The sequence below is a fragment of the Triturus cristatus genome, chromosome 10 (assembly GCF_964204655.1).
Source record: "Triturus cristatus chromosome 10, aTriCri1.1, whole genome shotgun sequence".
NCBI classification, from domain to species: domain Eukaryota; kingdom Metazoa; phylum Chordata; class Amphibia; order Caudata; family Salamandridae; genus Triturus; species Triturus cristatus.
In genome coordinates, this window is record NC_140593.1 from 133,843,644 (window position 1) to 133,861,298 (window position 17,655).

General features: G+C 42.5%; 1 protein-coding gene across 2 annotated transcripts in view; it reads right to left on the reverse strand.

Moving 5' to 3' along the window:
* Positions 1 to 1,607: 1,607 nt before the first annotated feature.
* The window catches only part of EAF1 (ELL associated factor 1), an 80,556-nt gene continuing 64,508 nt past the window's right edge, over positions 1,608 to 17,655 (reverse strand). For both annotated transcript variants that reach the window (XM_085630636.1, XM_085630634.1), the window contains 2 exons: positions 16,437 to 16,664; positions 1,608 to 5,998 (listed from right to left, as the gene is read on the reverse strand). In XM_085630636.1, coding sequence (XP_085486762.1) covers positions 5,952 to 5,998; positions 16,437 to 16,664 — 275 coding nt within the window. In that variant the 3' untranslated portion in view covers positions 1,608 to 5,951. The remainder of the gene's footprint in view (positions 5,999 to 16,436; positions 16,665 to 17,655) is intronic.

Below are 17,655 nucleotides of genomic sequence, written 5' to 3' on the forward strand. Positions count from 1 at the left end.
ACAGTGAGTGGCAAGTGTGGACACGTCTGTTGTTTCAATGGAACTGCTGTTTATGTGGAATGAGGGGATACAGACGGCATCCAGTGTTGAGAAAACAGTGGAAGAATGTTATTGGGTCATGGTCAATTACGATTCCAAAGAGCAAGATTACAATTGTCAGTGATCACTACTAGAAAAAAAAGTTAACATTTTTGTGCAGGTGCTCTGTGGTACGGTAATCTGTCAGTGCTTGTGAAGTATAATAGTGGGCAGTTGTGTTTTCTAGAGGTGGGTGATTGAGGGAAACTGGCAGTATTGTGTATCTGCTGAGCTAATTCTTTAATGGAGAGAACAAAAAGGCTTTTGAGTACATACATACAGCTTGCATTAGTTAGTGAGTTATCACAGAGGGCTAATGGTCTGCTCTGGTCCCAGGGAAGAGTCATTTTGTTCTGATGAAATGGAAAGTACCATTGAGACCTTTTTGTTTGGGTTGGATGGAAAACGTTGATGGTAAAGTTGTGGACAACAGGACAATATTCGAATGAACCAGCACTAAGAAGGAGAAGCATAGAATATAATGTGGCAAAAAGAAAGTAAGCAAGAAGGTTGAGATGCTCATAGGAGACGGAGTGAGGTTCTGCAATGTGTGGATGGTGAATTTAGGAAGAGTGTTATTTTAGGCAGCTGTGTGACCTTCACCAGGCTGGATATATGTATGTCATGCTCAATGGTGAGATTTCAGTGGAATAAAGCGTGGATATGAAATGTGCTAACAGTACTGAGGGAAGACGGAACAGAAAAAGGAAAATAACAAGGGACTGACTGAAGCTGATATATAGTAAATCGATTTGCAAGGTGCGTGAAAGAGGATCTTTACAATGTATAGGAGTGCATCTGTTCACAAAACAAGCATGCTGCGGCGATCCAACGAGATATGAAATGTAATTAATGAATTATTTCTTTCTGAATTATGCTTACAGCGTTTGGTTGGGAAGGTTAACTACTGCAATAGGCTGAAGATTAGAGTGATGTCATAGGTGGTTGTTGGTTCTGTGGAGAAATCCATTGAGTGATCCACTGGTAGTTGGGTGAGCAGGTGGACAAAACGTTTCTCGTTGCTTCTGTTGCTTTGAAGTTTCTTATTTATTGTGAAATTAATACCAGAGCACAAATATTACTGGTGAGGGACAGATACAAGTAACAGGTAGGACTACACATGTTTGTGGGCTTCCGAGAGGTTTTGGCAAAGCAATCCTCCGAATATGGCAGGCACATCTTGTGCGAAAATAAGAAGGAAAGTCTAAGGACATATCGATGCGGTAATGCCTCCAGCTTAATTCCATGCCTGTGTGCCTTTCAGAACCATGGAAAGAGGAGATCACTACCTGCAACACTGGGAAGAAGTTTTGAGATGGAATATAAGAATGCATTTCTATTATGTTTTTGGAGCTTGAGTGTAGGTAATTTGTTCCGTCCGCCATGACTGTTTTACGAAGCTTACAGGTATAATGTGGTGTAACTTAATTCTGACTTCCAAAGTCAACCTAGGTTATTTACATTGGCACCATTCCTTTTCGAACCATAAATGTGATCTAAAAACACTCTGTAAAAGCAACAATAAACACTTTATTACGTTAACATTTTCAGGTTCTTTTTATTTAAATTGTCATCATCAGCACAACTTGTGTAATATACAACAGAAAATAACAAGTTAATCAGCAAGCAACAGTTTGACTTCAATCTGTAAAATTCAACTTTCTGACATGCTGATTTTTTCTGAACAGCATTCTTTTAAGGGGCAGCGCCCCAAAGTTTCCTTTTGGACCTGAATAGTGGAATAGAGTACAGAAGGAGCAGGGAGCTCTCTCCAAAGCTGTCTGTGGATGGCTGTCCTCTGGCTGTTACTCATTGGAAGGGTCTCTGGTAGTCTGCTAACAAGACTATCTGCAGTTGCTGTCATGGATTGCTGATCCGTGGGGCTGTTTCGTCTTCTGCCTGACTATTCATTTGAACGTCCACCACTCCTATATGATCTACCTTCTACTGCATTGCAGACCCTATGCGTCCCATATATTCATACTAACAGCCATCTTTATTAGCAACTAGCTGTCTTTAGCAACTAAGATCCTGCACTACCCATGTCCTGGCCATTTAACAGGCAAGTTACAGTAGTGTAGAAAAAGTAGTAACCTTCTCAACACAGCAGTAGAGAGCTCTCTCTCCAGCTTCAACTACTCCACTGTCAAAAGGTAAAAATATGATGTTTTGCTGAACTCAGCCTGAAAACCCGATTTTAAATTAACTTCAGCCCCTTCAAGCAGAAATTACATTGACAACTCGATGCTGACTGCGGGTAGGGACAGCTGTCTAATCTAATCTGCTCATTGATGAGCTAAACATTGCAGAAGAGGATATATTTAGAATTGTGACGCCTTATGAAATAGTTTATCCTTTAAATCTCAGGTATAAAAATATAACTAACACTGCTGGTGAGGAAGAACCTCTCTTACAGCTCCAGCATGTGAAGGGATGGGGTGGTAGGGATTTGGTAGGTGCAGAAATTATCCACACATTACCCGGGCATGAGTGGGAGGTGATCTAGGACAAACTTACAAAAATACGAAATTATACAACAAACAAATGGATGCCCGTGACAGCAACACACTGACATTTCAGAATAAAAACAACCATACAAAACAACAAATTGTCTATTATCACTTTTTTAATGTAAAATATTTGTTTTCCAATTTTTAGTTAGGACATGCCCATTTCTATTCAATTAGTTATCCTCCTTAATGAGATTCAGTTTGTTCTGATTAAAATCGGTAGCGAATAGCAAACACCACATCAACTCCGGTTAGTATAGCAATCCATTGGCAGTTTCCTCATAAGACCTTTACCAGGCTGCTCTCATTTTGTACACCATGAACTGCGTGCCCTTGTATGCCTTATACCAATTTCCTACCTTCACACCCAACGCCTGGAGACTACAGTATGCTCCTATAGTCCAGTGGAAAAGATAACTGGTATTGGATGAATTCTTTATGACTTGCAGGCCTGGGAGGCGTCCCAAAATTTCAAGTAGTCGTTAATGCAGAAAATTTGCAAAATGTTTAAATAAATAATTTATCCAAGCATATGCATCTTTGCTTCCACCAAGTATTTTAAGCTTGACTTGCTTCAAATTACAAATTTTGGTGTACCTTGAAATTGTATGGGCATATTTTAAAACTTCTGAAACAAATTTGTGATGTTGATGAACGTGCCTTAATGTTTAATAAATATCAAATTAGCGTATAAAGCTCAAACAAATATGAAGAGTGGGGACTATATACTCAAGTTCTCGTCATAACTTAACAGAGGCAACAATAAAGTACATTAAAAAAAACAACTAAGTATTTAACCACATCAGGTGGATATGAAGAGATGCTTGGGGCAAGTAGGTTTTGCAGAGCCATAAGGACTTTGCAAGCTAAAGCAGACACGGGCAGTTCATTATGGGTGTTTCTGTTTACAGCATAATTTTTTATATTAGTGCCTGCAGATCATGACCTCACTGAATGAGAGCATCGTCCCGCATGATGGTATGAAAGGCTTCCATTGTCAACTGCTTTTAGATGAATGATCATAGCTGGATTTTCTGACGGTCATAGGCAGGAGCATTCTGTCCCTCTCACCAAAACGTGGTGGCAACGTTGTGTTTACTTGACTGTTCATGCTACAGAGATAGTGTCTTAATGACACACTGTGGGGTGAGTTGAGGAAGAACTTTCTCATCGAGTTCTCTTGATTGGGTTTCTGAGTCAAAATGGGGTGGAAGGAACCTAGAGTAGAGGGAGGCATTAGGTGGAGGGGATACTTAAAACCATCCTTGTGAATACTTCTATTGAACATTAAAGCAATCACAAATTGCACACATTAAAGACAGGTTGGTGATCCTCGAAACAGTTTTCTGTAACAAATATTTGGATAAGAACAGTTTGATCCTACAGAAATCAATCTTACAATGTACACATTTAGAGACATATTTTTCCAGTGACCTGTGCTTATCGATGGAATAAATGCCAGAAGCACCATCATTACTTTGCAAAAAAGTACAGGGTTACACATTACTTAATACATACCATTTAGAACATATTTACAAATTATGAACAACATTTAAATAGGCATGATGAGGAGGATTCTTCTGGAGTTGGGAATGAAAATGTATATTACTTCTGAATTCTTTCAGAATTTCCAAACAGTTTGTGTAAGAACTTTAGCAACATTATGTGCTACTTATGTCTTTTAGAAGTATCTGCAATACTAAGTTTGTGTACTATCTAGCGACCTGATACCCAGTGAGGGTCTCCAGGCACTGACAATAATCACTGCCTTTAGAATAAGTGAGCCTAGATCAGACATCCAAAACTTAATAAATTATGAGTGGATATGGGCTGGTGGGAGACTAGTACATGTTATGGGGGCTTGGACACAGAATCTACACTTGCCATTCGATACGCTTATAAATCTAGGACTACGAATACATTGGTCTTCTGAGGTTATAAACGATCAAAGGAGTTACATGGCTGATTTTCCAGATTAATAGATCAAGGCCAAATCGAAAAAGCATTTAAATGTCAGGCATGCTATTTCAAAGGAGATCCAATGTTTTATTGGTAGCCAATCTAGTGTGTCCCTTGCCTCAGAGACATGGTCCCTTTTACAGAGACTACAGACCAGCCAGAAAGCTGCTGTGAGCCCTGGAGCCAGTAGAAAAGTTGCTTAGGAGCTCCTCTACATAGGGCATTGGCATAATGTAGCAGAGAGTTGATTACTGCTGCTATTACTAAAGCCCTATGCTGCTGAGTTAGAAAGGGAGTACATTATTGACCATAAAAGGATGGAAAAAGCACCTGGAAACCACTGAGCTAACTGGTGCCTTCAGTGATACATGGGTATCAATAATGATGCCTACATCTTTTTTTACTTTTTGGCTGGGTGCAAATTTCATTCCCATTGGGGAAGTAATTGTATCTTTCCTAGGGTAGCTGTATTTTTTTTAGAAAGCAATAATGTTCTCTCTCTTGTCTCCATTAAGGTGTACGTACGCACCCATGCCTTGAAATGAGAGGCGTAACTGTGGGTACTGGTAGTCTTGATCCCCTCCAGGTAGTCTACTGTTCAAGTTTGTAGTTTGTGTTGTCAACATACCAATGTAAGTTCCCTGAATTTAATGGTACATATGAATGCTATCAGTTTATATGAAATTTGCCACTGTTACAACCCAGTGAGCAGTAACAACAGAGGGTATGTTTGCTGGAAACAATGATATCAAATAGCTTATCAGTAAATAGCTTATGTCATACTGTAGAACAATCAGCGCAGCTAAGCTTTGCTTAGAGTGCTGTGGCCATGACTGTATCGTTTACATCTGTGTATGTTCCTTATAAGTAAACACATGTATGCATCTTTGTATGTGCATGCAGACCTATTAAAATATGTTGCTGCCATAAAATCGACATATGTATGCCAAAAATTGGACAACATATCAATTTGTTACTACATTCATAAGCCTGTTCTGAAATTGACTTGTGGATTTAACGTGGTGTTAGGGCTATGCTTATGTCCCAAATATGCTATTAGGACGCAGAGTTCCAGGCAGCAGCAGCATAAGGGTGAACCAAATACAATGCAAATAAAGCTTTAATGAAAGTGCTCATCAGGAGTGCACTTCCGCGTGGTACAAAGCAAGGTTCGAAACCTATAGCAGTATCACAACTAATGCACACAAAGATTAATTCACCAGATCTACATTCAACAAGAGCTGTGGTATCATCCGACTAACAGTGATTCTTACTCCCAAACCTTTATCTTTGAAGGACCCGCTCACTGTTGACCGTAAGCAGAAGAACCACATAACTTGCCTAACAAGTGCAAGGCTGCTAAACATATTAAAGGTTGAAACTTCAGAACATCCCGGCTTCGTTCTAGTCATCACTGTCACTTCCGGACTCGCTCAACTGCAGGTCGTTTCCTGAATGGAAAAGCAAAACAGGAAATACTGTAATTACTATGTACCAACTAAATATACAACTTCTGCAATCTGGGAAAATGCAATAGTCTTAAAATATATAATGTTTGTGCAGTAACTTACATTACAATTGTGAAAATAAAACCTATTGCAAATACCTGAATGACTGGCGCCACATTGTTTACTATATTTGTTTTTACCCACGCCCCTCCGCCGCAAAAAGGAGTCTGGTGAGAACTTAAAGTATAGACAAGGAGTTAGCCTTATGAGGACACTGTGGTCCAAGAGAGCAAAATGTCAATTTGGCTGTCCCAAGGCATTTTGATGAAACATTCATTTTTCCAGCTCAATGAAAGATAACCTCTCCCGATCTTGAGTGCCCTAGTAAGCCTAACATAGGGGCAGTCAATCACTAGCTGGGAACGAAGAGAGCTCTGCATTGAAAGGGAGGACGTTACCACCAGCCTGTCACATGTTGATTTGGATCACAAAGGTCCTGCAAGAATAGCATGTCTCTAAGTGTTCTCTATACATCCCCACTCTATTTCTACCAGCACCAGGGGGTCGTAAAATGAAAGCGTCAGATAATTATTCAGCATGTTAGAAACATGCCTTCCAGAGCCATGATATCTGCATACCGCTCTTAAAAAACTGCATGCCTGGGAAGTCCAGCCTGTAAAAGGGAATGAACAATACTTTCGCTTTCCAAGAGTAATCCTGGAATCCTTTGTGAATCCATTAATTTTCAGAAATTTGCTCCAAGCTTAGGAGTGTTAATATGAAAGTACATTTCTGACTTTTGTTTTTGAATTGACCCAAGATACATGCAATACTGCTCCTACTCGTTTGGTGGGGGGTGAATTCCACAGTTCGCCTCCATGGTGGTACGCGATTTTAGCCCCGAGACACCAATAACAGTTGTGTGCTATACAAAATATTTTTTATAAAAAAAGAAGTCTTAAAGTAAGGCAAACATAGAATAGATCAAGGGATAAGTTCAGGTTTGGAAGACGAGGTTTATATCCGGATTGGTGTTTTTTTGATCTAGTGGATCAAACTTGTTTCAGAGATCTCACAATTTATGGAAAACTAAACACAGGTTTATGAATTGATTTGTCCAGACTTATCATATGTGGACCTGTATACCACCTGCTCTCATCAGAGGGAAATGATAACAGCACTAGAGATGACTGTCAAAAAAACAAGACAGGGTGGAAAAGTCAACTGCAGTAGTTGAGTTATGCGTTGAAAAATGTCAAAGAAGATGGATCTAGTGAAGACTATCATAGCTAAGGTGGAAGTTCAGGTGTAAGATGCAGTGGGGTACGCCTCTACAGTAGAGAATGTTTAGCTCTAGCTGTTTTCTGAAGCCCTCAATTGCTCTTCCTTGCGCTACGAATAATTGCATCAGTAAGTCTACTCGTGAGTGTTCTCCCTCTCCCCCTTCCCTCTTTTAGCGGGTTGCTACCCAGCTTCATCTGCGCTCTCAACTCTACCTTCCTACTAGCGCAAATTATTCCTTGTACTCCCACCTATGCTTGTGTATTCACGTGCAGCATTTTCACCATTACTGGTCTTTTGCTTCTGAATCGCTACTATTTAACTTCTCTTTTCCACCGTTTAAATACTTCCACCACTTGCAATTTACATTGTTGACTTTCGCTTCCGAATTGCCTTTAAATCATGTCTTTCACCTACCTTGACCCCTAGGCATGGCTAGTTACATGATATACAGAATAATTCAGGATTAATATATATTTATATATGCCATTATGTTTTTTATAAAAAGGAGCCTCTGATTAATTATACTACATGTAGGGATCAAACTATAGCTTATTTATTAGCCCGTTTTTCCTCATTTTAGATTCGTTATATGTCATGATGATGATCTCGAACAGTTGAGATCGAAACGCCGTTGACCCTTTACAACAAAACTCTTCCTATTCTATAAAGTTGCTTGAGGAATTTTACATTATTGTTGTCAATGCGATGCCGTTATTTTAAACTTCACCATCACTCTGCACGTCACGCCTCTTTCACTTATTGTGTGAGCACCTGAATTCTATTGTTGTGGAAATAAATGTTTCACATGAACTGACTTATTTCCCTATGTACATTGTTAATTTTTTTGCTCCTTTAAAATAATTAATCTTCAACTCTCTAACCATAAGTGCTCTCCCTAGGATCACTTTATTATTGGACCTTTTGACCACACCCGAACCATTGGTTTTTTACCGCGAGCTTCTAATATGGGCCGCAACTATTGCCTTCATCTTGGTGAACACTCGAGGTGCCGATGTCAAACCAAACTGGAGGGTGTCAAACTGGTAATGCAGATAACACACGACAAAATGCACTTCCTTCCTATGGGAACACAGGACCGGTATGTGAAAATGCCTGCCATGCAGGTTGAGAGACACCATCCATTCTTTCGCTTCCAACGCCAATAAGACCTGAGCTAAGGTCACAATCAAAAGGTTCTGCTTTCTGAGGAAAAAAATAAAGTCCCTAGAATCGGATGTAAGATCAGATTTAGACCGCCATCATTCTTGGGAAGAAGGCAATAACAGGAGTAAAATCCTAATAAGAAGGAAATAACATACCAATCTCATGCTCTGGAACTAACTCTATAGCCCCTATAGGTGAACTGCTTCCACCTCTTGCTTCAAAAAAAGGTGATCTGTTGGAAGGGAAGAGGGTGGAAGAGAAATGAGGGCAGGGGGCAGTAAAGCCTGAAGAAAGTATATGGTATAATCTACTTCTGTTGCCTGAAGTAATGGCCTTCCAGGTTGGTAGAAAGGAAGACACCCACCCCACCACAGTCTCTGTGTGGGTTTGGAGAAGCAAACTAGACCTGCTTTCCTGGTGGAGTAGGGGAGGAAGAGGAGGCTTGCTGGGGGTGGGGAGGAGAGGGGTAGACAACAGCCTTTACCTCTGGCCCTAACTCTGTGCTTCTTGACCAGAGGCTTCTAGAAAGTTGTGACGCTGGTGAAAGGAAAACCCTCTGGAGATCCCCGAAAGCATTAAAACTGACAGTAGTCTCTTAGGGGCTGAGGCTGCAGGACACCCAAAGATCTGGCTGTGGCCTTGATTGCCTTAAAACACTACAAGGCTGTGTTTGTTTTGTCTGCAAACAGACACGTCTCATCGAAAGGGAGATCTACTAGGTTGGCTTGCACATCATATGAAAAACCCCATATTCGAAGTCTGCCATGTCGAATTAGAGAAACCGAAGTCTCCTCTGCGCGCGTCACTAAATCTGCCGTGTCCAGGTCAGACTCAATAAAATGGCGTAAATTGTTCTGTCCATCTCAAATAACCTCCTAGAAGTGTGGCCTCGTCCTCCGGGACATGTGGTGTGATCAGTTGGGCCATGTCCCATAATAGGTGTGTGTACCGAGCGAGAAGACAGGTGGCATTAAACAACTTTAATGCCATACTGCCAGTCGAAAATATTTTCTTTCCCCATACCTCTATTCGTTTAGATTCCTTGTCTGAGAACTGAACAGAAGGTACCTGCAACTTGCGATGAGCATCAGTAAGCTTGTATGACCAAACTCTCTGGAGATGGATGCGTACAGAGAAGGGAAGATCTCCTGGTGTGGGTCGTAGCACCCCCAATCTGTTTACTGCTGGTGATGAGGTATGCTTTTCTCAGTGTGCCTTGACTGGCTCAAGTACGGGATAATTGAAGGGGAGCAGGGGTACTGAGGTGTGTGCTGAAGAAAGGAGAACAAGGGGATTAAATTATACTTCCACCAAGGGAAGCTGTAGATCTAGCACCTCAGCAGCCTGCTTGATTGATTTGATTTGATTTTAGGTTTTATAGAGCGCACAGCTACCCTAGGGCATCCCGGCGCTAACAAGAAAAGACCACGGTACTGAGGGAAAGAAAGGTCAGGAGGATGAGCTCAAGGGAAGAGTAGGGTTTTTAGACGTTTCCTGAACCTGAGGTGGTTGTGTTCTTGCCTCAGCTTAACCACAGAGTGGTCAGGACTTCTGGTGTTATGGTCCCAGAGGGAAGTTACATTTCCATTTCTGGAGGGGTGTCCGGACTACTGGTGAAGGAGAGGCCTACCAGCTCATGAAGCTGTTCTCTCTCTGCGTCATGCACATAAGCATATGATGGGTAGAGGGGATCTGAATAAGATACGTCATGGATTCGCTGCCGGTATTCCTCTTCTTCCAACAGCCTGTGAGCATCCCTCCTAGACCTGTTTTGAGGCAAGGGCTACCAGCACAGGGGAGGTGGTGCTGGGTCTGGCACCGGAGTAGGTCACTGCAGCCGTGCCAGGGGGTTCTGTGGCGGGGTTGGCCACAGCACTGATGGTTGTCAAGTGATGTATTTCGGTGCTAGAGTAAAGGTAACATGTACAGCACAAGCGCCAAGGGCATGGCGTTGAATGTCGCTGGTATCGTAGTCAGAGGAATAAACATAGGCAGGCCATGTGGCGTCGCAGGGCCTGTGGGTGTGACAGATGGAGCTCTGGCCCTGTCACTGATGGAGTACATGGCGTTGATAAAGGCTGCCGAGTCTGAACCCAGCACAGAGAATTTCGGGTGTGAGAGAGACAGTGCCAGAAAGTCAGAGAATATTAGGGTTGGCACTGGTGATGATCCCCGCATCTCCAGGACTATGTCCAGTGCAGGTAAATTCACAGGGCTGCTCAGAGGAGAATCAGTCGGCTCTACAACAATCAACTCTGGGTCCAAAGATGAAGAGCCTGCAGGAGAAGGCAAGCATCAGGGTGATGTACCCATACCATGCTTCTTGTGCTTTCATCTTTTACCTGATGAATGTAAGGACGGTGATGTGGAGCACGGCCTCAAACTACGGCCACGCTCTGCTAGTCATTGTGGGCCTGGGCCATGAACAACTTGGCCTTTCGCTCTCTGACTGCCTAGGGATGCATGCTGGAGGCATGGTCGGCCTTCAGGCACCAAAGGCATATGGAGTGGGTAGAGTGGGGGTCATTAAAGGACATCTGTCGCTCACAAACCCCATAGGACTTGAAGCCGGAATGCTTTGAAGGAGACATTGTATTGTACTACAACAAAAGACAAATTTCCTATTGTGAGGAAAACTCACAACTCTTTGGAGAGAGCAAGCTCTGGATCTATGTTGAAGACGTGGGAAAAATAAATCTGACGTCATTGAGCAGGAGTTGGCCCTATATTGCTTCGGCGTCATCCTCAGATGCCACTTCCAGCATCGATACGAAGCCAGAGCTCCCTACCAGCAGCTTGAGAGCATTACATTTTCCTGATCCAATCTGATGCCTGAGATTATTTTCCAGGGGAGGAAACTGCAGGTAGAAATATACAGCAGATGTCTCAAGCTACACCAGACTGTAGAGGCTCAAATAGGGCAGGGCCCATCTTGAATTGCTTGTGTTCGCATTCTGAGGGAGCCTGACCCGGCAGTTCGGGCTGGACTGTTCCTGTTGGAGTAGGAATGCAGATGCCTGGTCACTGTTAGAGTTGGCATGGTGGGCAAAAGGACCATGGACTGGAATGCAGCCCAGAGTAATTAACTGGCTGAGATTAATTTGAGCATTACACCCTTTTGTTTTTTGTGTACTTCACTGTCACACCCTACGTGCGACAGTCATGCCCAATATGGATACTGAATTTACTGTCCATCGGAATCAGCACCTGAATGAAGAGGCCCTAATAGGCTGAAACTGGTCTTGTGTTGTTTGTGCAGCATCAAGACCGATTTGCATATGGCTGGTTCCTGTCTTAGGTGGCATGGTGGGCTGGAATGCAGGGCAGAGTGATTACCAGTGGCTAAGATTAATTCATGTAATCTATCAATCTATCACTTTTTTGTGTATGTTGAAACAGTTTTATAGCCACACTGCAACACAACAGAGGGTTGGAAGTAGCCGAACGCTAAGCTTGGGTAGTCACCTCTCATGCAGGTTCTCCTGGAGATGGTTTTGTTGGTATCTGGAAGCTATCCCTCCTCCGCCTATGTCTACTTTATTGCCTTTTACTTTGTTGCAGGTCTCCTATTTCTTTCACGTACACATAGTAGAAATTGCATAAACAAAAAACAAGGTTGAAGTGGGTCTTGAACAGGAGGCCTGCTGAATTTTGTCTTTTGATGATTTGTAGGACTGTATTAATGTTGTGCTTTCATAGGGGGCCTGTTTCCCCTGACTTGTTTTTTCCATAAAATCATATCAAACTAAAACCTAGGTCTCGTGATTTCAGCCAGCTCTGCATCTTATTCACGAACCATTGCACAAGTGACATTTAGACAAGTCATGCCTGAATGACCTATGACTGCATCCTTTTCACTTTGTGAGGCACCCTGCGCATAGAATGTTTCAAAACAGCACAAAAGTGCTTTTTATGATTTGTGGATTGAAGGCGTTTGAAATTGGGCACTATGTGAATGAGAAGGCTTGGCACAGAACTGGTGATGGCAGCAAAGGCTTTCTCACAATGACACAGCCTTTTCTGAGAGGTAACTCAGATTTCAGAACCATTCATACTGAAGGAACCCTATACAGAGAGAAATTACACAGTTCAGATATGCCATTGAATGCAAACAATAATCTGAGACTTGCCAAGAAAACTGCTTTGGCAACTTGTCTGCCACAGATTTGCAAGCTTTGGATGTTTCTGACATCTAGTGCTGCATCCACAAAAGTACCAAACCAAAGGTGAATAATAACTTTTTTGGAGTCAACAGAGGAAGTGTATGTAATCAACTGCTCCCTGAGAATTTCTTTGGATTAGATGCTGACTACAGTTAGTGTTTAGCTGCTCCAAAGCAGTAAAATGGCTTTTTTACTCAATCCAATAAACTTGGACTATCTATTAATTCAGTATCCATATTGGGGCATGACAGTCGGTAATGTTTGCAAAAAGAGAAAACAAATAAATAAATAAATAAATGAGGATGGACGAAGTAGGTAATGTGTCTTAATGAACCTAAATTCTACCACATATTTCACTATAGCAGAGAGCAATTGCACCAGTGCTATTAATCCTATCCTTAAAGGGGTTCATTCCTTTAAATAAAAACAACTGAAATCCATACCTCTTCTGCCCCACCCTGAACTTTTCTTTGTTAGGGTAGGGTAACTTGTAAAAAGTGTGTAGTAAGTAGCCGTAGATGAAGTGGTTTGTAGAGGATTTATTAATCAGCATACAAGTTCCCACAGATAGGTACGAAGTGCGTGCAAGCACTCAGAGCGGTGGCGACCAACTGCCACTTCAGATTCTCAACTGTAATTCAGCCACCGGGTCTCGCGTGCCAACGGGAAGCGCGAGACAATGAACATAACAGTGTCCTCACGCACACATTTTTGATCTCTTTGATCTCTTTGAGTAGATTGACCATGAGCCGCTGAAATACCGAGGCGGCCGAGGCCAGGCCAAACGGCATTCGACAAAATTGAAACATGCCAGAAGGTGTGTTAAAAGCTGTGAGATTCCCTGTCTAGTTCTACCTGGTGGTATGCAAACGCCAGGTCAAGTTTTGTGAAAACTTTTGCTCCTGCAACTACACCCAACATCTCGGAGATGTTGGGTAAGGGATGTGAGTCCACCCAGATAACTTTGTTAAGACTGCACAAGTCAATGCAGATCCTCAACTCATTGTTTTTCTTTGGTGCTACAACTAAGGGGGATGTCCAGTCCGAGGATTCGATGGGCTCTATCACTCCTCTCTTGTGCATAGACACAAGCTCTTTCTCTAGGTCCTCCCTTATGCTGAAAGGTACGCTTCTGATTTTATGTCTCACTGGAGTTGCGTCATTCTTAACTTTTATTTTATGTTTGAACCCTTTGATTTTTCCCAATTCTCCTGAAAACACTTGAGGATAGTTGTTAAGCAATTCTTCAACATGTGTGTGGTCACGAATGGCCAGAACCTGTTCTTTAGCACCTGGACATAGCATCATATTAAACAATCCTTGGTGAAACCACCCAAGTATGTTTAATGCGTGTACAGTGACATAAATCTTGCCAAATATGCGCCTGTTCTTGAACTCCATGACGTCTTCAAAGTAGCCTAAAAGGTCAATTTTACATCCTTCATAGGACACTGGTGCGCGATCTGGGGGAAGGAGATCCCTTTCACCCCAATTAACTTTAAAAAGAGAGTCAGGGTGATTCGCGCACCTGAGTCCACCAGAAGGTGCAAAATGTTTTCACCAACAGCTACATTGACACAGGGATCAACACATTCATTTGGATTACCTGTTCTAATATCACAGTCTTTCACAACGAGAACCATGTCTTTCAATTCTCCTAAAGGATCTTTGTTTTCGCTGTCGCTGTAGTCTTTGACATGACCAATCCGCACTTTTGTCTCTCTTTTGGCTCTGACATACTTTATTAAAGTGCCCCACTTTACCACAGGATCGACATACCACATTTTTTGCAGGGCATGTCCTACCATTCTTTGTTTGAGCTGGGTTGCCACACCTGAAGCAAATGTCAGTTCTTCTGAAGAAGCTGCTTTGTGGTGTATCTTTTCTTTTCTTGAAGTTTGAAAAGCGCACAGAATTAACTATTTCAGAATTTTTGTTTTCAAGTTCCCTCACGGAGACTTGTGAAGTTTCGATACTTTTTGCAACTCGAATGGACTCTTCAAGAGTGGGGTTATCTAATGACAAGAGATTCTGTCTGATTGATCTGTCTGAGCATTGGCTTATAAACTGGTCACGGACTAACTGTTCACTGACATTTTCAAATCCACAGTCTGAGATCATTTTCCTTAGGACGGTGATGTATGTATCAACATCTTTGTTGCATTTTTGTGCACGTTTGAAGAATTTGTGTCTCAGTACAACTATGCTAGGTTGTGCATCATATCTCTTTGCCAATGTCCTGATGGTGCTCAAATATTCATCTGGTTCCTCACCTTCCACTGCTTCTGCCTCTGGTAGGTGCTTGAGTGTGTCCCTACCTTCAAATCCTAATGAATTTAGTAGTAAAAACTTTTTTCTTTCTGATCTGAACCTGTGTGCGCCTATGGCCCCAAGATAATTCTCAAATGCATCGAACCATTTGCGCCATTTTATGGGTGGTTCTCTTGGTGTGTCAAGAAAAGGCGGGGGAGGATGGACTGCCTGCATGTCAGCAAATACAGTCGGTAATGTTTGCAAAAAGAGAAAACAAACAAATAAATAAATAAATGAGGATGGACGAAGTAGGTAATGTTTCTTAATGAACCTAAATTCTACCACATATTTCACTATAGCAGAGAGCAATTGCACCAGTGCTATTAATCCTATACTGTATATGATAGGGCACAGTGTCTATGTGATGACAGGAGAAGAAGATGACAGGAAACCAGTTTGCAGTGCACCGCTGCTTACTAAGTTGAAAAATGAGACAGAAACAAATGTGTTGGTGTGCGTGTCACCGACTAACCCTGAGCACGCCTTAAATTTCGTAAATTAGAGCACCTTCATTTTTTCTTGAAGCATGTTAATTGTGAAATGGGTGTGCCTGTCACCGATTACGCCAATGCACACTGGATTTATGCGTAGATGCAAGACGTAGGTGTGACAAAAACTGTTACAGTTCTGTGTCTTCCAACTGTATTGGTGCACGCTTTATGAGCCTGAGTGCCGTTATGAGGTGGGCGTGTCACCGCTGACTTGAACTCGCACAAGATTGCACGCTATACGAGGGATGGATTTTAATATCAAAGATTAACAGTACCTTCATGCCCAAGCGTCACGTAGATTCTAGAAAGTATCGCCTCACAACCGCAGACAGGCGTCGTCAGCTTAGAGTACCGCGTCAGTTTCACTCGATATCCCTGGATTTCTGTATACACAGCTGACCAAAAGAGGCGGTAGACCGTAGCTGACTGGGCTGATGAGGGAGACAATGGCGTTTGACGTGAGGGGATTCTTCCAACCAGCGGTGGTTTCGACACTGGCAGGCGGGGATCCAGAGCACTTACTCTGCATATATTCCGTATCCTGTCTTGGTGAAGCCTTTACGGAAGTGAAGTTTGCCTGGACACTGTTTTCTCCAAGTGCGATGTTCCGCTTTTCTTGTAAATTGCGCAGGAGCTTTGTGGGAACTTGCCCGTCCTCGTCGCCAATCAAAATGTAGTAAGTAGCCGTAGACGAAGTGGTTTGTAGAGGATTTATTCATCACCATACAAGTTCCCACAGGCGGGTACGAAGTGCGTGCAAGCACTCAGAGCGGGGGCGACCAACTGCCACTTCAGATTTCCAACTTTAATTCAGCCACCGGGTCTCGCGTGCTAACGGGCAGCGCGAGACAATGAACATAACAGTGTCCTCGCGCAAGGGCGCGCAAGGGAAGAACACTACAAAGTGATTGATTTATTATCACTCAGTAAAATGCCGCAGTGTCCCCTTTACCTATCTGCACTAGCAAAAACATATCAATTAAATACAATTATGAAATACAGAAGATACACTATTGCAATACTCACTGAGAGTATTAATCAGCTGATTGCTCTCTTGCTGCCGTCCGGTTCCGTTGGAAGCAGGAGCACGGCTGCTGTGCTGACCTCGGTAGGGAGGACGCTGAGAAGGTGAGGTATGGGTATCCTCTTCTCCAGCACTGCTGGCATTCTCATCATCACTCGCTGGTGGGGACCCTGAGGCTGAAGAGCCACTGCTACTCATCTGTTCAATGATGTCCACCTCTGCCCTCAGCTCTGAAATGCAAGGACATATTCATGATTAAAACATCATCCAAATGTGAGCTATGAGAACGAAAAAGATAAACTGCTCTCATTGTAAATGCAATAATTTGATACCATACGAGTGTGAAATAGCAATCATTTGATGACGTGACTTGGTAGTGCAGTCTGCAGAGACAGACAGTAGCACAGCAAGCTATTCCTGCCTCAAAGTGCAACACAGTAGGTGGTTACAGTCTGCAAACAATTGTCAAATTACATATAATGGGAAAATATAACACAGCACAATACTTGGCATTGCAATAGACTCTTTGTTCACTGTGTTTATTGAAAGAGATGTGGAGTTGAAAGACTAGTCACTTTACCCAATGCCAGTATAACAGAAGTAGATTTTAAATATACAATTTTACAGAGCTACTGAGTGATTTCCATTGGGAAAATGTTCCCAGCTTCACCATGGAGGGATGAGAGAATTAATACAGCCTTGGAAACTGGAGAGCAATCTCATTCGAATAGACTTTTCAAAAATCTCCATCTTCACTACAATGTTACACATTTTTCGTTTAGAAACACTATGATGATGAAACAGTGAATGGACAAATCCAGGAAGGAGAGATGGATTGTGGTACCAGTAGATGTTCTGCTGCCCTCCCGTCATGAATACGTTTACTTCTGTCCCTAAACAAATACTGGTGCAGTGTATCTGATATCGTAGAGCGTCATCTTTTGAAAAGTGCCATCAAGTGAATTGACCTAAGCGCGCACCTTTGCATGTGAATGTGCTGTTCAAATCGGAAGCTCTAACCATCTGTAGACTTTAAAAGACATACGTCTTCTGTGTCCCATCATGCAACTACCTGTGAGGGTGAAACCTGGAAGGAGAGGATATACATGTGGAGAAGTGTGGCTCAATGATTAGAGCGGCAGACCCTGATGCAGAGGTCTAGCCCGGGACCAGGGTTCAATTCCCCGCCTCGGCGGGTCTTGGGCTCAAAAATTCCACGGA